The sequence below is a fragment of the Lontra canadensis genome, unplaced genomic scaffold (genome assembly GCF_010015895.1).
Source record: "Lontra canadensis isolate GAN:19392208 unplaced genomic scaffold, GSC_riverotter_1.0 scaffold102, whole genome shotgun sequence".
Taxonomy (NCBI): Eukaryota; Metazoa; Chordata; class Mammalia; order Carnivora; family Mustelidae; genus Lontra; species Lontra canadensis.
The window spans coordinates 6,657,272-6,671,534 of NW_022631096.1; the positions used below are offsets into that span (position 1 = coordinate 6,657,272).

A 14,263-nucleotide genomic window follows, 5' to 3' on the forward strand; every position below is an offset into this window, starting at 1 on the left:
CTCTCTTCCTGATTCAGACTCGATCTAAATTGTTTTAGACAGTTAAGGGAGAAGTAAAAAGCCCTTAATGAGTCTTGGCCTTGATTGTCTTATCTTGAAACAGTCCACATGCAACCATGGCATGTTTTCAGGTCGTGTATTCTCCTCCCCCTGACTTTGTAAGGAAAAATATGTAAAATTTTTAGGCATTTTTTGGAGTGCTGAGTACCAGGGGTTCTTGACATTGCCATTTTTTTCTCACAAACAAAATAATCTGCTGGATGGAAATCTGCTTTCGTCCTTTGCCCATCCATCTGTCCCTTAATTTTCATTTAATAATTAATAATATGCTAATAATAATTTCTTTTATATAGTGAATGCTTATTATATGCCATATAATAACCAGGTCAATTTACACTTACCTCATTGGAGGTATAAAACAGTTTTATAGTACTACAGTACTATAATACTACAGTATTCTTTTTCTACATGAAAGAATTCAGAGGATAAAGTAGGTTAGATATCTTGCTTAAGATCTTATAACTAATTTTAAGAGAACCTGGATTTGAAGCTCTAACTGCAAGCCCCAATTTGTTCCCTTGTATCAAACTGCCTTTTGATAAAAGATATCAGGAGGAACAGTATTTCATGTTTCTAATACAACTTGGAATAAATCTGTTTCTGACAGGGTCTGACATCCTCTCTAAGGAGGATAAGGAAATTAAGCCCCCTCAGTTGTACACTTTCCACCTCCCAATCAGATGACTGTCAGATCAAGTCAGCGCACAGCTTCTGTTGCTGGTCACTAGTGCCATGTGGTATATTGTCAGTTTTTACTAAATACCACATCTCAGCAGGATCAACTAAATCTGTGTATTAGGAAAAATAACAAAGGAATTAAAGGATTTCATATGAGCATCCAAACTTCATCCTCCTATCAACATCTTAGGTGATTTCCAGAAGGACTTTGTTGTGCAAAGAAGGTCATCTCATTAAGAAGTAGAAGACAAATCTTATTCCTCTTACTTTTCTTTATGAATCCTCCTCATAAAGTATTGATTTTTTTTTTAAACTAAGTTCTTCTCTGCATAAGACCTTTTTTCTCTAGAGCCAACCATTTTAGTCAAAATTCTATTGCTTTTGGAATCATGGAACTGATCTTTTGATTTCTGTAATTCCAAATTAGTGATGAATGAAGGAATTAATGGATTGATAGAAATAATGTAAAATTAGGGTATAATTGGTATGATTAAGCACCTGATACGGAAACAATGGAATCTATGCATTTAAGTTATGTTTGTACTTAATTTTAGAGATTCTATAGCTACGTTTTTCTTAAAAGTGGAAAACAATCAAAATGGTAAGAACTCTGAGTTTGCAATTTGTAAAAGGGTAAATGAAAATAGTCGATAAACATGTTTTAATAATCAGCTTGGCTGGTAACCTAGAAGTATATGTGAAACAATATTCATTTTACCCATCAATTTATCCAGTCTCCCCAAACGTTTAATGCTGCTGAGGATGAAGAAAATTGGTGAAGTTCTATAATGCTGGAGGCTATGTCAATTTGCAAAGTTGTTTTGAAAATAAATGTAGTCAGACCTCCTATGTGCTTAATAAATATTTGTAACCGAGAATGGTCAGAGTTTCATCATGGCTTCACTGAACCGTTTATTTAGATATGCTTGTCCTTTGCCTTCATGGAACCTATAGCCTCAAGGAAGGTTCGTTTGTATACATGAATAAGTATATAGTAGTACAAAGTACTATGGAAGGACAAAGAGGGAATGTATCCCGGAATTTCTGTTGTCCCAGTAGGGCTTTACATATGACGCGTCAATTAAATAAAGCCTGAAAGATGAGAACAGGCTATATAAGTCCAACAGGGAGAAATTGGTAAGTTAGGCGGAAGGAAAAGCCTGGTGCGGGCAGATCCCAGGTAAAGAGCGCTGGAACCCTGGATGAACTGACGGTCCCTGGAGCCTCCTGGTGGTGTAGTGATCAGGGTGAAGGAGAATGAGCAAGAATGACGATGAAGACTGGACCAGTGATAGTCATTTAGAGTAGTGGTGATGTTTAGGGGCAGAGTAGAAGGAATAGGGATGAAAAACAGTTACTGAATTACAAAGATATTTAGGAGACAGAACCAGTAGGGCTTAGTGATATATGGGATGTTGGGGGGTTAGCAGGGGGACATAGGGGATGCCCAGCCCTGAGGAACTTGAAGAACTCAGTGACTGCTAAGGTCGTTCTTTCTTTTGGGGAACTTAGGCTAAAGAACAGATCTGAGAGGCCAAGTAATAAGTTGTGCTTTAGGCATAAAAAGTTTGAGCGTTCTACAGGGGCCTGGCAGTGGGGGTGGGGCTCAGTTGGTTGGGTATTGACTCTTGGTTTCAGCTCAGGTCATGATCTCAGGTTCCTTGGATTGAGCCCCCTGTCAGGCTCTGCGCTTAGCAAGGAGTTGGCTCGGGATGCTCTCCCTCTGTCGGTGCTCCCGCTTGCTAGCTCTCGCTCTTTGTCTCTCTAAAATCTTAAAAAATAAAAAAAAAAAAAAAAAGTCTGAGGGGCCTATAGGGACATTTATGTGAATGTATCTGGAGGCAATTTCTTATACAAATTTAAATGTCCAGAGAGGGAAATGGGTTGAAGATAGATATTTGTGTCAAATCAGAATATAGGTAAGTGGAGCGTTATAATATCAATGTAAAATAAAGTTTGAAAATAACTGTTAAATAGTGAGACAATGGCAAGATCAAAACTGATACCTACTCTCAATCATTAAAGAATCTGGTTAATGAAAAGTAATACCATGACAAGATGAAATGACAACTCACAAATATGCATAGAAAACCCCAATATTCAATATGTATCTGATAGAGAGAGATATGGGAAAGAAATACACTGAATGATGAATAGCAGTAGTCTTTGGGAATTTGGTGACAGTGGATAACAATGTTTTCAAGAATAATATTTGTTTTTTTCTCTAACATTTCATAATAAGACAATTTGCAATAGAAAACATCATAAAAGTTAAAGACTATATTTTTTGTTGTATTCGATTTTACTAGAATGTTTGCAAGTTATAAGGTCATCATAGGAGATTTTACAAGGTTGTTTTCTGTGTATAATATCTCAGATGATAACACAAGACTTAGTTGTATATTCAGTCTTTTGTATCCTGTCCAAATGAAAGCAGCATAATGGGGAAAATAATATTGTAAGTGTCAACAGAGAGATTTCAACCTAAGCTTGCTCCTTGGAGCTCTCTGACAAGTTGTTATACCTCTGAGGGCTTGAGATAAGATTTGGCCCAGATTTTATCTAAGGTGAACTCCCACTCTTTTGCTTGAGTCCAGATCACGTACAAAATAATGTATCAAACCACGTTGCAGTCAAATTGGCCCATATTAAAATTTTGAGTTTTGCAACTTATGGGTCACCATCTGAGTTTTTAAAATGTGACCTGACATGTAATGGAAGTGTGTTTATTTCAAGGGGAATTTAGTGTTTGTTCCTTATGCTTTTGTTTCCCACCTTTTGTTTCTTCTTTTTGTCATAAAAACATTGAAAGTCCCTGCTGTATTCATGTGCAGAACATAAAACACGAAGCTCTTCCTGAAAGGTAATTTTCCAAGAATGAAAAATATGAGAATGGTGTTTGATTGTTTGGTTTTCTGTCATTCAGTGTTGCATTAAAACAGCCATTTTTCCATAACTATGAATGGTCTCACTCTCAAAAACTGTCAGTTACAAATGAAAAGCGATAACACTTTGAAAAGCAAAACCTTTTCCCAAATCCCACTAGGTTTTCAGAAGAATTTGAAAACTAGTCAGTGGTACACATTCATATACAAATGTATCCAGTGTTGGGGGAAAATTTTAAGAAACAATTTCTAAGCTTCATCTTATCTACTATGTTCAGCAAATATTACTCTCCTTGTTTTACATTTTAGAATGAATAATTTTTATACATCTTAGTCTAATCCTTTACATTTTTTCCTAGGGACAGGGTTCTTAGTCTTTCTCTGATTAGTGAATTTTAATAGAAGGTAGACACCATGAAGTAAAATCTAGAATTTGCCATAGTTTACAGAGCTTCTTGTATGCCTTCACTCAACAGATAATTCTGTGTATGTATGTATGTGTGTGTATACACATACACACACACACACACACATGAACACAGTATATATAGGTATATATAGAATATATTTGTCTTCTAAGTATTTTTGGAACACATTTTGAAAATATAGTGAAAGCAAAACAATAAAAATTTAAATCCTCAATAATCTCATCACACATAGAGAACCACTGGACTAAATCTAGTCTCTTGATATCAGAGTCCTACTGGAGAAACTCTTATCATGGGGACAAGTGTTTCTTGCTAAATCTGATTGTATAGTGCTTGTTTTTGTTCAGGAACAAGGCCTGCCATCAGAAAGAGAGTAAAATCTCTGACTTAGACTCAACGTCGGAAGTGTTTTGTGTAAGATGGGATTGGGAGGGAGACAAATCATAAGTGACTCATAATCTCACAAAACAAACTGAGGGTTGCTGGGGGGAGGGGGGTGGGGTTATGGACATTGGGGAGGGTATGTGCTAAGGTGAGTGCTGTGAAGTGTGTAAACCTGGCGATTCACAGACCTGTACCCCTGGAGATAAAAATATGTTTATAAAAAATAAAAATTTAAAAAAAAGTGTTTTGTGTATAAGTCAAGGGAGAACCAAAATGTTGGTCATTTTAAAAACAAAAAGAACTTTCCCTGTGGCCTTGGGAGATAATGCCACTTGTGCTGGTGTGGCTTTAAGAGTAACTCCATCCCATGGATCAGAACAAACATGGCTTCTCCCTCATTCAAAGTATACACAAAGAACTACTTTAACATGGCTTTGGGGCCTGTGTTGTTAAACCAAGAATGCTATCTCTCTGTAGTTTGGTAGTTTATCTTTGTCTGCACTTCAGAAAGCTCCTAGTCAAAGGCACATAGAAACAGATGTTGGGGGAATGCCTGGGTGGCTCAGTCAGTTAAGCATCTGCCTTCGGCTCAGGTCATGATCCTGGGGTCCTGGGATTGAGTCTAGCATCTGGCTCCTTGCTCAGCAGGGAGTCTGCGTCTCCCTCTCCCCACTCCTGTTTTCTTACTCTCTCTTTCTCTCTCTCTCACTCTCTCAAATAAAATCTTTTAAAAAAATTCTTAGAGATGTTGGAGCCAAGTAGGCCAATGATTTATTAGTATTACTCAAACTCTAAAATGTGAGTTCTAATGAAGATAAATTTACCTGTCCCTAAGTTTTCAACTTGTATTCCGTGATGGCACCTGCCATGACCTGGAATGCCTTCTCCCATTCTTCTGTTCAATTCTCGTGGCCAAACTGTACTGAAATGTTTCTTCCTTGTGATGTTTGCCATGAACCCTCCCAAGGAAAGTCGGGCTCTTTCTCCTCACAGAGCTCCTATGACGTTTTGTGTATACTTCCAATATACTGTTGACATATTTATCATTGGTAATTTTTTGGTCTCTCATTTAGTGTGTGAGCTCCTTGGATAAATTAACTAGGCCTTGGTTAACTTTGAATCTCCAATACAGAGAACATTGACTAACCGTAGTAGGCATGCACACAAACGTCAATTAAAAAAAAGAACATATGAAGGTGAATTATGATAATTTGGGGAATAGTGAATGTGCTTTCATAAGCTCTGCTGAAATCTAAAGTCTCTTTTTTGAGGAGCAAAGAATGACCCTTCATATTTCTTGGACTGTGTTGTAAGCATTGTTTACCATCTTCCACTCTGCAAAATTTAAGATCTGCTCAATGGAATAATATCCTAGGCTGACGAGATAGAAGATCGACACAGGTGAGGTGAACTATGCAAATGCAGTGATATATAAAACATTTCCATTTTTATTAGATGTTGGCAAGAAGGCAGAATAGTTTGAGTTTAAAAAAAAAAAAAAAGGAAACTTACTGAGACCTGGGGAAAGAGTCTGTGTTTCATAAATTGCATTAAATATTTGGTATGTAAAATTCCAGCTGCTCTGCATTCAGTGGGAGCATTGCATCCCCTAACTAATTAAATAACCATATGGAGACAACCCACATTTCTGTAAACAAAAGCAAAGACCCCAGCTCTATTGTGTTGTCTTTAGATTATGCAACTTGTTTTTCCCTCCTATGGCTTTCTGCTCAGACTTGCATATTGCTTCGGACCAATATGCTCCCAGACACTGAGCGGAATTTAAAGAGCTCTTTCTGAGGTGCCTTGCTTCATTTAAATATTACAGTGAGATGGGCTCTGGAATACTGGGAAATCTCCTATGGTTAATAACGGCTTGCCTCTTGAAGGCAATGGTTTTGGGATCTGGCCAGCAGGAAATCCATTGTGTATCATCCTCTTGCTTTGCAGGATGACCATGTGCCTGGTGGACGGTATAAGCATTTGCTACGTGTTTGTCGAAATAATAAATGCTTAGCAGCATGTTTTCATGGGTTTTGACCTAGCAAAATTATGCTAGCATACATATGGGTTGCAAATAGTAAAAAACGTGTTACAAGCAACAGTTCATATCACGAGGGCTCCAGGATGAAAATAAGAGTTGTACACAACATTGAAATATACATATTAGAATAATAAGCTTGGGAATGGAAGTCATAGAGATCATAATTAAATAAATATTTTTCTTTTGTTTGCTCTCCTTTATCCAGGCACTGGTGGTCGTAGTGGTGGCATATTGTATTTATGTAACATTTGGGCATTTACCGTGTATTTTTTATAAACATCATCTAATTTTAATGTCACAAACCACTGACTAATTTCAATTGCTCATTTTTATGAAGGACAAATTTGGAGCCACATAATGAAGTTACTCACCTAAGTTCACAGAGGTAACCCAGAGTTTAAGTCAGATTATTTGTTTCTAAAGGTCTTCACTTTTACCAGAGTTAGTCTTTGGTTAACGGCAGAATTATTGGTTGGACACTGAAACAAATAGGAATGTTTTGTACCAGTAAGAGTACAAGCATACTTGGGAGATAGAAGGGGTACATTTTACCCACAAGAAGCACTCTTGTGGGTAAAAATATGAAAATAATTTGGAATTTCTCAAAACTTATTAAAGCTCAACTTCATCTATACTCTAACCCTGTGCAATACCAGCATACTTTGCTGATAGCCCAGGGTCTTATGAATTCCACTTTGGAATGACTCTGGCCTCCAGTGTGCCCAATCCTGTTACATATTTAACAGATCAACCAGTGGAATAGTGGCAGTTTTGTATGGTTAAACATGATAGAATAGCATTACCCTGACTGCAGCCTCTTTCTTACTGTCTCCTATAATACTCCTTGTTTTTTTTCTGTTGTTGTCATTTGTTTTTTTTTATTTATTTCCTTATTTTTAGACAAGTGTGCATGCAAGTGCACAGGGGGAGGGCAGAGGGAAAAGGAGAAGTTAAACAGACTCCCAGCTGAGTGCAGAACCCTATGTGGGGCTTGATCTCATGACCCTGAGATCATGACCTGAGCTGAAACCAAGAGTCTGACTCTTAATGGACTGCGCCACCTGGGTGCCCTACTCCTTGTTATTTTTAATTGGAGTTTCACCTCTGAGCACGAATATTTAACTACTGAAACTGTTTCCAAATGAAATACTGAAAAAGCTTTCTCATTATGTTATTCTCAAACACGTATTCGTCAACGTCTTTGTTTTCTGACTTTAGTGAGGAGACCCAGTCATTTGATCCTAATTAGTCAAAGACTTGCTGTGTTGTTCTCTCAAAAATATTTTCTCAAGACCTTGTCTAGAATGTGTCCATAATATACCTGGAACCACAGTCTAGCTAATAGGATAACTGTGTGAGCAATCTTTAAGAATATTCTACTTAATGTAGGCTGTGAGGTACCACACACATAAGGTATCAGTTTATATCTTCTTTTGGTTTTATGAACTGCTCGCTACTGCCATAAGGCACTCACTAAATTACCGTACCAGACTTCCAAGTGTCCATTCATCAGAACTAAAATGGAATTGCGAGGTGATTGGAGTCAGAGACCTGCGTTCAAATTCTCAGCCCCATTGACTAGCTGTATGACCCTAGACAAGGCACAGAATGAAAGCATTTTGTCAAGTGCAAAACAGGATAGAGTGCCCACCACAGAGTGGATAGGGAGATTAAGTGACCTAATCCATGTAGAAGGCATATCACCATAATCTGTAATCATTCACTACATGGCCGCTCTTACTTTTATTCTCTGCTATCCTAGTTTCCATGTTTCTTAGCTGTCCCAAATTCAGTAACACTGAGAGCATTGGAACCTAATAAAGTGAAGCTTGGAGCTCTGGCTTTGTTGAAGAAGGAAGATCTAGTTGTATCAGAGAAGACTCTCCTGCAAAAAACAACAGAAAATCTGACCGTTAGTAGCTTAAATAAGTAAAGATTAAAAAAATGTCTGGAGATGGATGTCCTGTGGTGTTATGTCAGCCTCTATATTGTCTGTTCCTTTGGTATTTTTTTCCTCTTGATCTTCTTTAGTTAAGGCAGGGACGAAAGGGAGAAGGGACAGAAAGTACCATACCTATTTCCTTTATCAGGAGAATAAAAGTTTTCTCAAGAATTTCTGCTTAGGACTCTTTTGCTAGGAGGTTGTCCCATGACCGTTGCTACCTACAAAGGAGTAAACTGACTCCATGACTTCTCCAGCCTCTACTGTAAAAGCAGGTATGGGAGAAGGCATTTGACTGGGTCATATGGTTGCCAGCATTCATCACACCAGCTTTAAAACTTTACTGTACTGAGATTAGAAACATTTGCCCTGAAGCCCAAAAGTATTCATGCTGGCTTCCATAAAACCATTTATTAAAGTAAGTTGTCTCCTCCCACCCCTACCCCCAGCCCCCTGCCACCGCTGAGAAGAGAATCTCTTGGCAGCTTTTAAGCCCCTGAAAAGTACCCACGTCACCTCCTTTCTTTCTGTCACATCCCTTTTGCTTGATGAATCCCCTGAGAATTCCCATGAGCAATTAGGTTCTAAGCAGTAGGTGGGGTTGAGGACAGTGGGCAAATGGAGGCAGATGACTTCCAGCCTCGTGGGGTAAGGAAGGGGTGTCAGCATAGAGGTCGGCCTGTGGGGGAAGAACCCAGCCTTCTAGCAGCACTGAAGCCATCTGAAGGGCAGGGCTGTAACGTGAACTTGATCCTGAGCCCACCATGGGACTTAGGGGAGGAGGAGGAGGAGGAGTCGGGCTAGGCAACAGTGTTAGGTAAACACCATTCCCAACACTTCACTATACAAAGGGTGGGGGGGGGGGAAGCAAACAAACAAAAAAATCATTTATTTCTTTGTTGAAAGGATACAAATAAATGGTGGTATGTATGCAGATATATCTATGATCTCACATTCCCACTGCTACCCTTGATAAATAGATTTTTTCCTTTGTTTCTTGTTTTCATGGGTTCTGGCCCTTTTCCTATACACACATGACTTTGACATGGCTTCAGTAATAATTAACATGTAATGTTACAATTTGCCTTATCTTTCCCCCCCCTTCTATGAGCATTAAGATTGATTGATTCTTAATGGAGGTCCTTGAGTTGGCCGGGACACTTACCTGCATACTTTCCTCTTCCACTCTCCTGCTCTGTTTCAGGTGAAAGCAGAGCCCGTTACTTTATTTAAAGGGTATTTCTTAAAATAACAGGAGGGTAGCCTCATTGCTTTTAGAACAGCATTTTGTAAATTGGGTGGTTTAAACTCGATTTTGATCTAGTGCCTTTGTCATTTTATTTATTCTGAAAAATGTGACCTTATTATTTATTTAAGGGTAGTTATTTATGATGCTCCCTGCATTGCTTCTCGACCTTTTGGCTAAGATCAAGTGTACGATGCTCCCTGCCCCCATTTTAGTAGTTACTTTGGACATTCACGCACTGTTACTAGTCAAGCAAGATGCACCCTTCACAGCCTATGCTTCTGACTGTTCATTCAGGCTCTCACCTTAGGGTTTGGATATCCTTTATCAGGTGACCCTCTTCTGCAGCAGCGAATTACTTTGGACAGAACTCAAGCCCGTGATGGGAGTGTGAGCTGTTTGATGTCCATATAAAATCTCTTAATACCTTTGTCGTTTCCTCTAATGCATGGATTTACAAAAGCCTGAGGGGACTTGGTATTTATTGAAGATGGAAATTGGCATGAGCGGTCAGTAACAAAATGAATTACTATATGATCTATTTCATGAAGTGCATTGGAAATGTAATCTAAAACACTAAAAGAAACCCTCTCAGATTCTGTCCTGAGGGCGCCTGGGTGGCTCAGTGAGTTAAGCCTCTGCCTTCAGCTCAGGTCATGATCTCAGAGTCCTGGGATCGAGCCCCGCATCGGGCTCTCTGCTCAGCGGGGAGCCTGCTTCCTCCTCTCTCTCTGCCTGCCTCTCTGCCTGCTTGTGATCTCTGTCTGTCAAATAAATAAAATCTAAAAAGGTTCTGTCCTGAAACCCTTCTTATTCCATATGGCATATACACATTTTATTTTCTGGGTGACTATGTTGTACTATATTATGACATAAATTGTTTATTCTCTTGCTATTTAGAGCATTTGCTTTATGATGCATTTTTGCTTTATGATGACTTTTTGTAAAGATTTTTTAATTTATTTGACACAGAGTTCACAAGTACGCAGAGAGGCAGGCAGAGAGAGAGAGGAGGAAGCAGGCTCCCTGCTGAGCAGAGAGCCCGATGTGGGGCTCGATCCCAGGATCGTGGGATCATGATCTGAGCTGAAGGCAGAGGCTTAACCCACTGAACTACCCAGGTGTCCCTCTGACTTTTATATTACAATAGCATTTTAAAGCTTACAATACCTTAAACACTTTATTGTGTGAGGTCTTCCCCCTTATGCTGATGTATTTAGTGGAAGAAATAGTTTAGAGATGCAAGCTCTTGTTTCATTTAACTTATTGTGGGGGCCGTGGGGTGCTTGTGTGTTTCCATGGCTAGACGGGTTTTTCATAACTCGCTGTCTTTTATTTCCTCACACAAAAATAGAATTAAGGGCAGCCATACCTCTTGTGTCCTAGTCCCTTCCCCTTGATTTGCATTTGAGAATGCCCAAGTCTTAAAATATTACCCCCTAGTATTGTGACTTGGGTTTACCTTTGATGGTACTTACTTCATATAGGTGACTGACTTAAGTGCGACACATAAGAGGCTTGGTTGGTTGTTCTGAATGACACTGGAGGCACACAGCGAGCCGGGTAAATCACGGGATCCACCCTGTCTGTCATCTAGGCTCGCTCTGAATGAACTGGATTGTTCCTCCAGTGCTTTCCTTAGGTCCTTTTTCCCAGCTTCTTCCTGGAGACGGCTTTGCTTTGAATGTGAATAACCCTTTCCGGAGCATAGCTGATCTCACTACTGAAATTCTTGCTTTCTTTGATCTTTCTCTGGAGTAGCCATGGAAGCTGCACTTGTTCCTTCTGGTCATTTCCAAAGTGTTTAGTTAGTGCTCAGATCATGCTCCCCTTGACTTTGCCGTAGTTTTCCGGAACTTAAGTCCCTGCTAAGTGTAGTGAAGAGGTAGTGAAGCAAAGTCTTGGCTTCTACTTTTCCCTTTTTATTTTGCCTCTCTCTACTTATCAGTTCCTTAAATTTAGGGGAGAATCATGTCCATTTTTTTTTTATCTTTGAAGAAACCTAATTATAGGTCCCAAAGTGAAAGCTCACAGCTATCTTAGGGATTCGTTTTAGTTTGTCACCTTGGAAGTGAGATTCGAAGTATATCGAGGGGAGTGTCGGGGCAGAGATCAGAGCTGTGAGCCTGCGGAACACATGTGCATTCTTTTAGAAGAGTTAGTAGGTTGGTGAGGTTTTGGAGAAAACTCTTTCTAAGGTAGACTACCAGCCAATCTCCAGTTTCAGCAGACAATTTGGAATTCTTTTCATATGTCGTAAGACTGAGTATCCTCCAACAACATGGTCATCCCCCAAGCTCGTTTATGGGAGAACAGAAGCTGTTTCTGCCATTATTTCAGAGTCTGAGGCAGCTTGGGGCTCCCATTGAACACCTTGAGATAACCACTCATCCGACTGAATCTTAAGGTTCAGCCTCTCGCCCACGCAGATGTTGTCTCTGTTCTTTCAGCGAAGACCTGCAGACTCCAAAGTGTGGTCTGAGGGAATCTATTCCTTATTTTCCCCGTCTGGTGACCCTGAAGGTGTGTCCAGCTAGCAGTCCCATACTACACAACTTCAGCCTCTAAAAGAGAATTATCCGCACGGGCCTTACAAGTATGCAGTGTGGACAGGATGCGGTATTTCCCAGCTCAGATCCTTGGAGCCAGTGGGGGTTATGCTTTGCGTCCTGATGCGTGTGCCGTCACTACAGGCGGTGTCCTCATGGCCTCTTTAATTTTGCAGGAAGTGACAATGGCGAAGCCCTCCCGGAGTCCATCCCCTCAGCTCCTGGGACGCTGCCTCACTTCATCGAGGAGCCAGACGACGCTTACATCATCAAGAGTAACCCCATCGCACTGAGGTGCAAGGCAAGGCCAGCCATGCAGATATTCTTCAAGTGCAATGGCGAGTGGGTCCATCAAAATGAGCACGTCTCCGAGGAGAGTCTGGACGAGAGTTCAGGTAAGGATGAGAAACCATTCTTAGATCGTCACCTGGTGTCCTCCCATGGTTGTATGGCACGGTGATTTATTTGAATGACTACTAGTGAAAATTAATAACATAATTAATCTAATTAATACAATAATACAACATAATATAATGAATATTGAATGAATATTAACATCATCCGGAAATATAAGGTGCTACCATACACTTGCTTATTTATTTATTTATTTTAATTCAATTAACCAACTTATAGTACATAATTAGTTTCAGATGGAGTGCTCAATAATTTATCAGTTTCGTGAAACGCCCAGTGCTCATCACATCACGTGCCCTCCTTAATGCCCATCTCCCAGTTACCCCATCCCCCCACCCATCTCCCCTCCAGCAGTCCTCCGTTTGTTTCCTAAGGTTAAGAGTCTCTCATGGATTTTCTCCCTGTCTGATGACTTCCTATTCAGTTTTCCCTCCCTTCCCCTATGGTCCCCTTCCTTGTTTCTTATTGTATGTTTAAATGACTACACAGCTCTTTGGCTAGCCTATTCTTGGAGGGTAAAGGGGCATTTTTATCTCCCTGCACTATATAACTTTAGCACCCAATTTTGTATGGAAGCTAGTATCCTCACAAGAAATAAAACCTACCAGTCACTGCTTTCATTTTCTCAATTCTAAATATCTTGGAAGGCAAATCTTCCACCAAACACTTTTTTTTTTCTTTTTCTTTCACCAAACACCTTTTTAAGCAACATAATTTGTTTCTTTAATCTTTCCTCCTAGATGCTATTCTTGTGCACATCGTTCTCCATGGTTGTGGTTTCTGAGTCTCCTTTAAGTTCTTTTGATTACTGTGTAATGACAGAGCCCAAATTTGATTGCCAAATTTGAATAGTATCTACAGTATGAAAAAATTGAGGGACCATCTTTATTAATGTGGCTGACTTGGGCTTATGAGTGGTGATGATGAGAATAATGATCATATTGCTAGTGTTTATTGAGCACTTACTGTGTGCCAGATCTCATCCAAGCATTTGACAGACCTTATCTCACTGTCCTTCCAGCAGCCCTCTGGGGTAAATGACATTATCATTACCTTCTTATGGATAAGGAAATGAGACTCAGACACATTAAGTAAACTACAGGTTTGTGCTGGATCTGAAAGCAAGATCATTTAACTTAAAACTGTAGTCAATTAGTTGCTAAAAATTAGCAAAATTTAGGAGCGCCTGGGTGGCCCAGTTGGGTTAAGCATGTGACTCTTGATTTTGGCTCAGGTCATGGTCTTGGGGTAATGGAATCAAGCCCCATGCCCAGCAAGGAGCTGGCTTCTTCCCTCTCCGTCTGCTCCTCCCCCTGCTTGTGTTCTCTCTCTCTCTCTCAATAATAAGTAGATCTGAAAAAAAAACTTGCAAAACTTATAACTTGTTAAAATTTAGTGTGTAACAGAAATAGTATATGCTTTTGAACTTTGAAAATTTAGCCTCACCCTAAAACCAACCTGCTCTCAGCCTAGATTATTGCGCTTAGTCCCCACTCACTGTCTAGATAACAGATTTTGAAGAAGCCAAAAGCCTGAGTATAATTAGGAAGTTTCAAGTCAGCTTAGTTTATTAACTATATGCCACTACTACTCGATTACTGGAGGCCTTGCAGTGTTCAGGAATGCTGAGATG

The 14,263-nt window shown here is 39.7% G+C and overlaps 1 protein-coding gene across 10 annotated transcripts in view; it reads left to right on the plus strand.

The window, feature by feature from the left end:
• Positions 1-14,263, plus strand: part of UNC5D (unc-5 netrin receptor D) — a 529,170-nt gene that overhangs the window by 287,567 nt on the left and 227,340 nt on the right. For all 10 annotated transcript variants that reach the window (XM_032838130.1, XM_032838133.1, XM_032838131.1 and 7 more), the window contains exon 2: positions 12,393-12,611. In XM_032838130.1, coding sequence (XP_032694021.1) covers positions 12,393-12,611 — 219 coding nt within the window. The remainder of the gene's footprint in view (positions 1-12,392; positions 12,612-14,263) is intronic.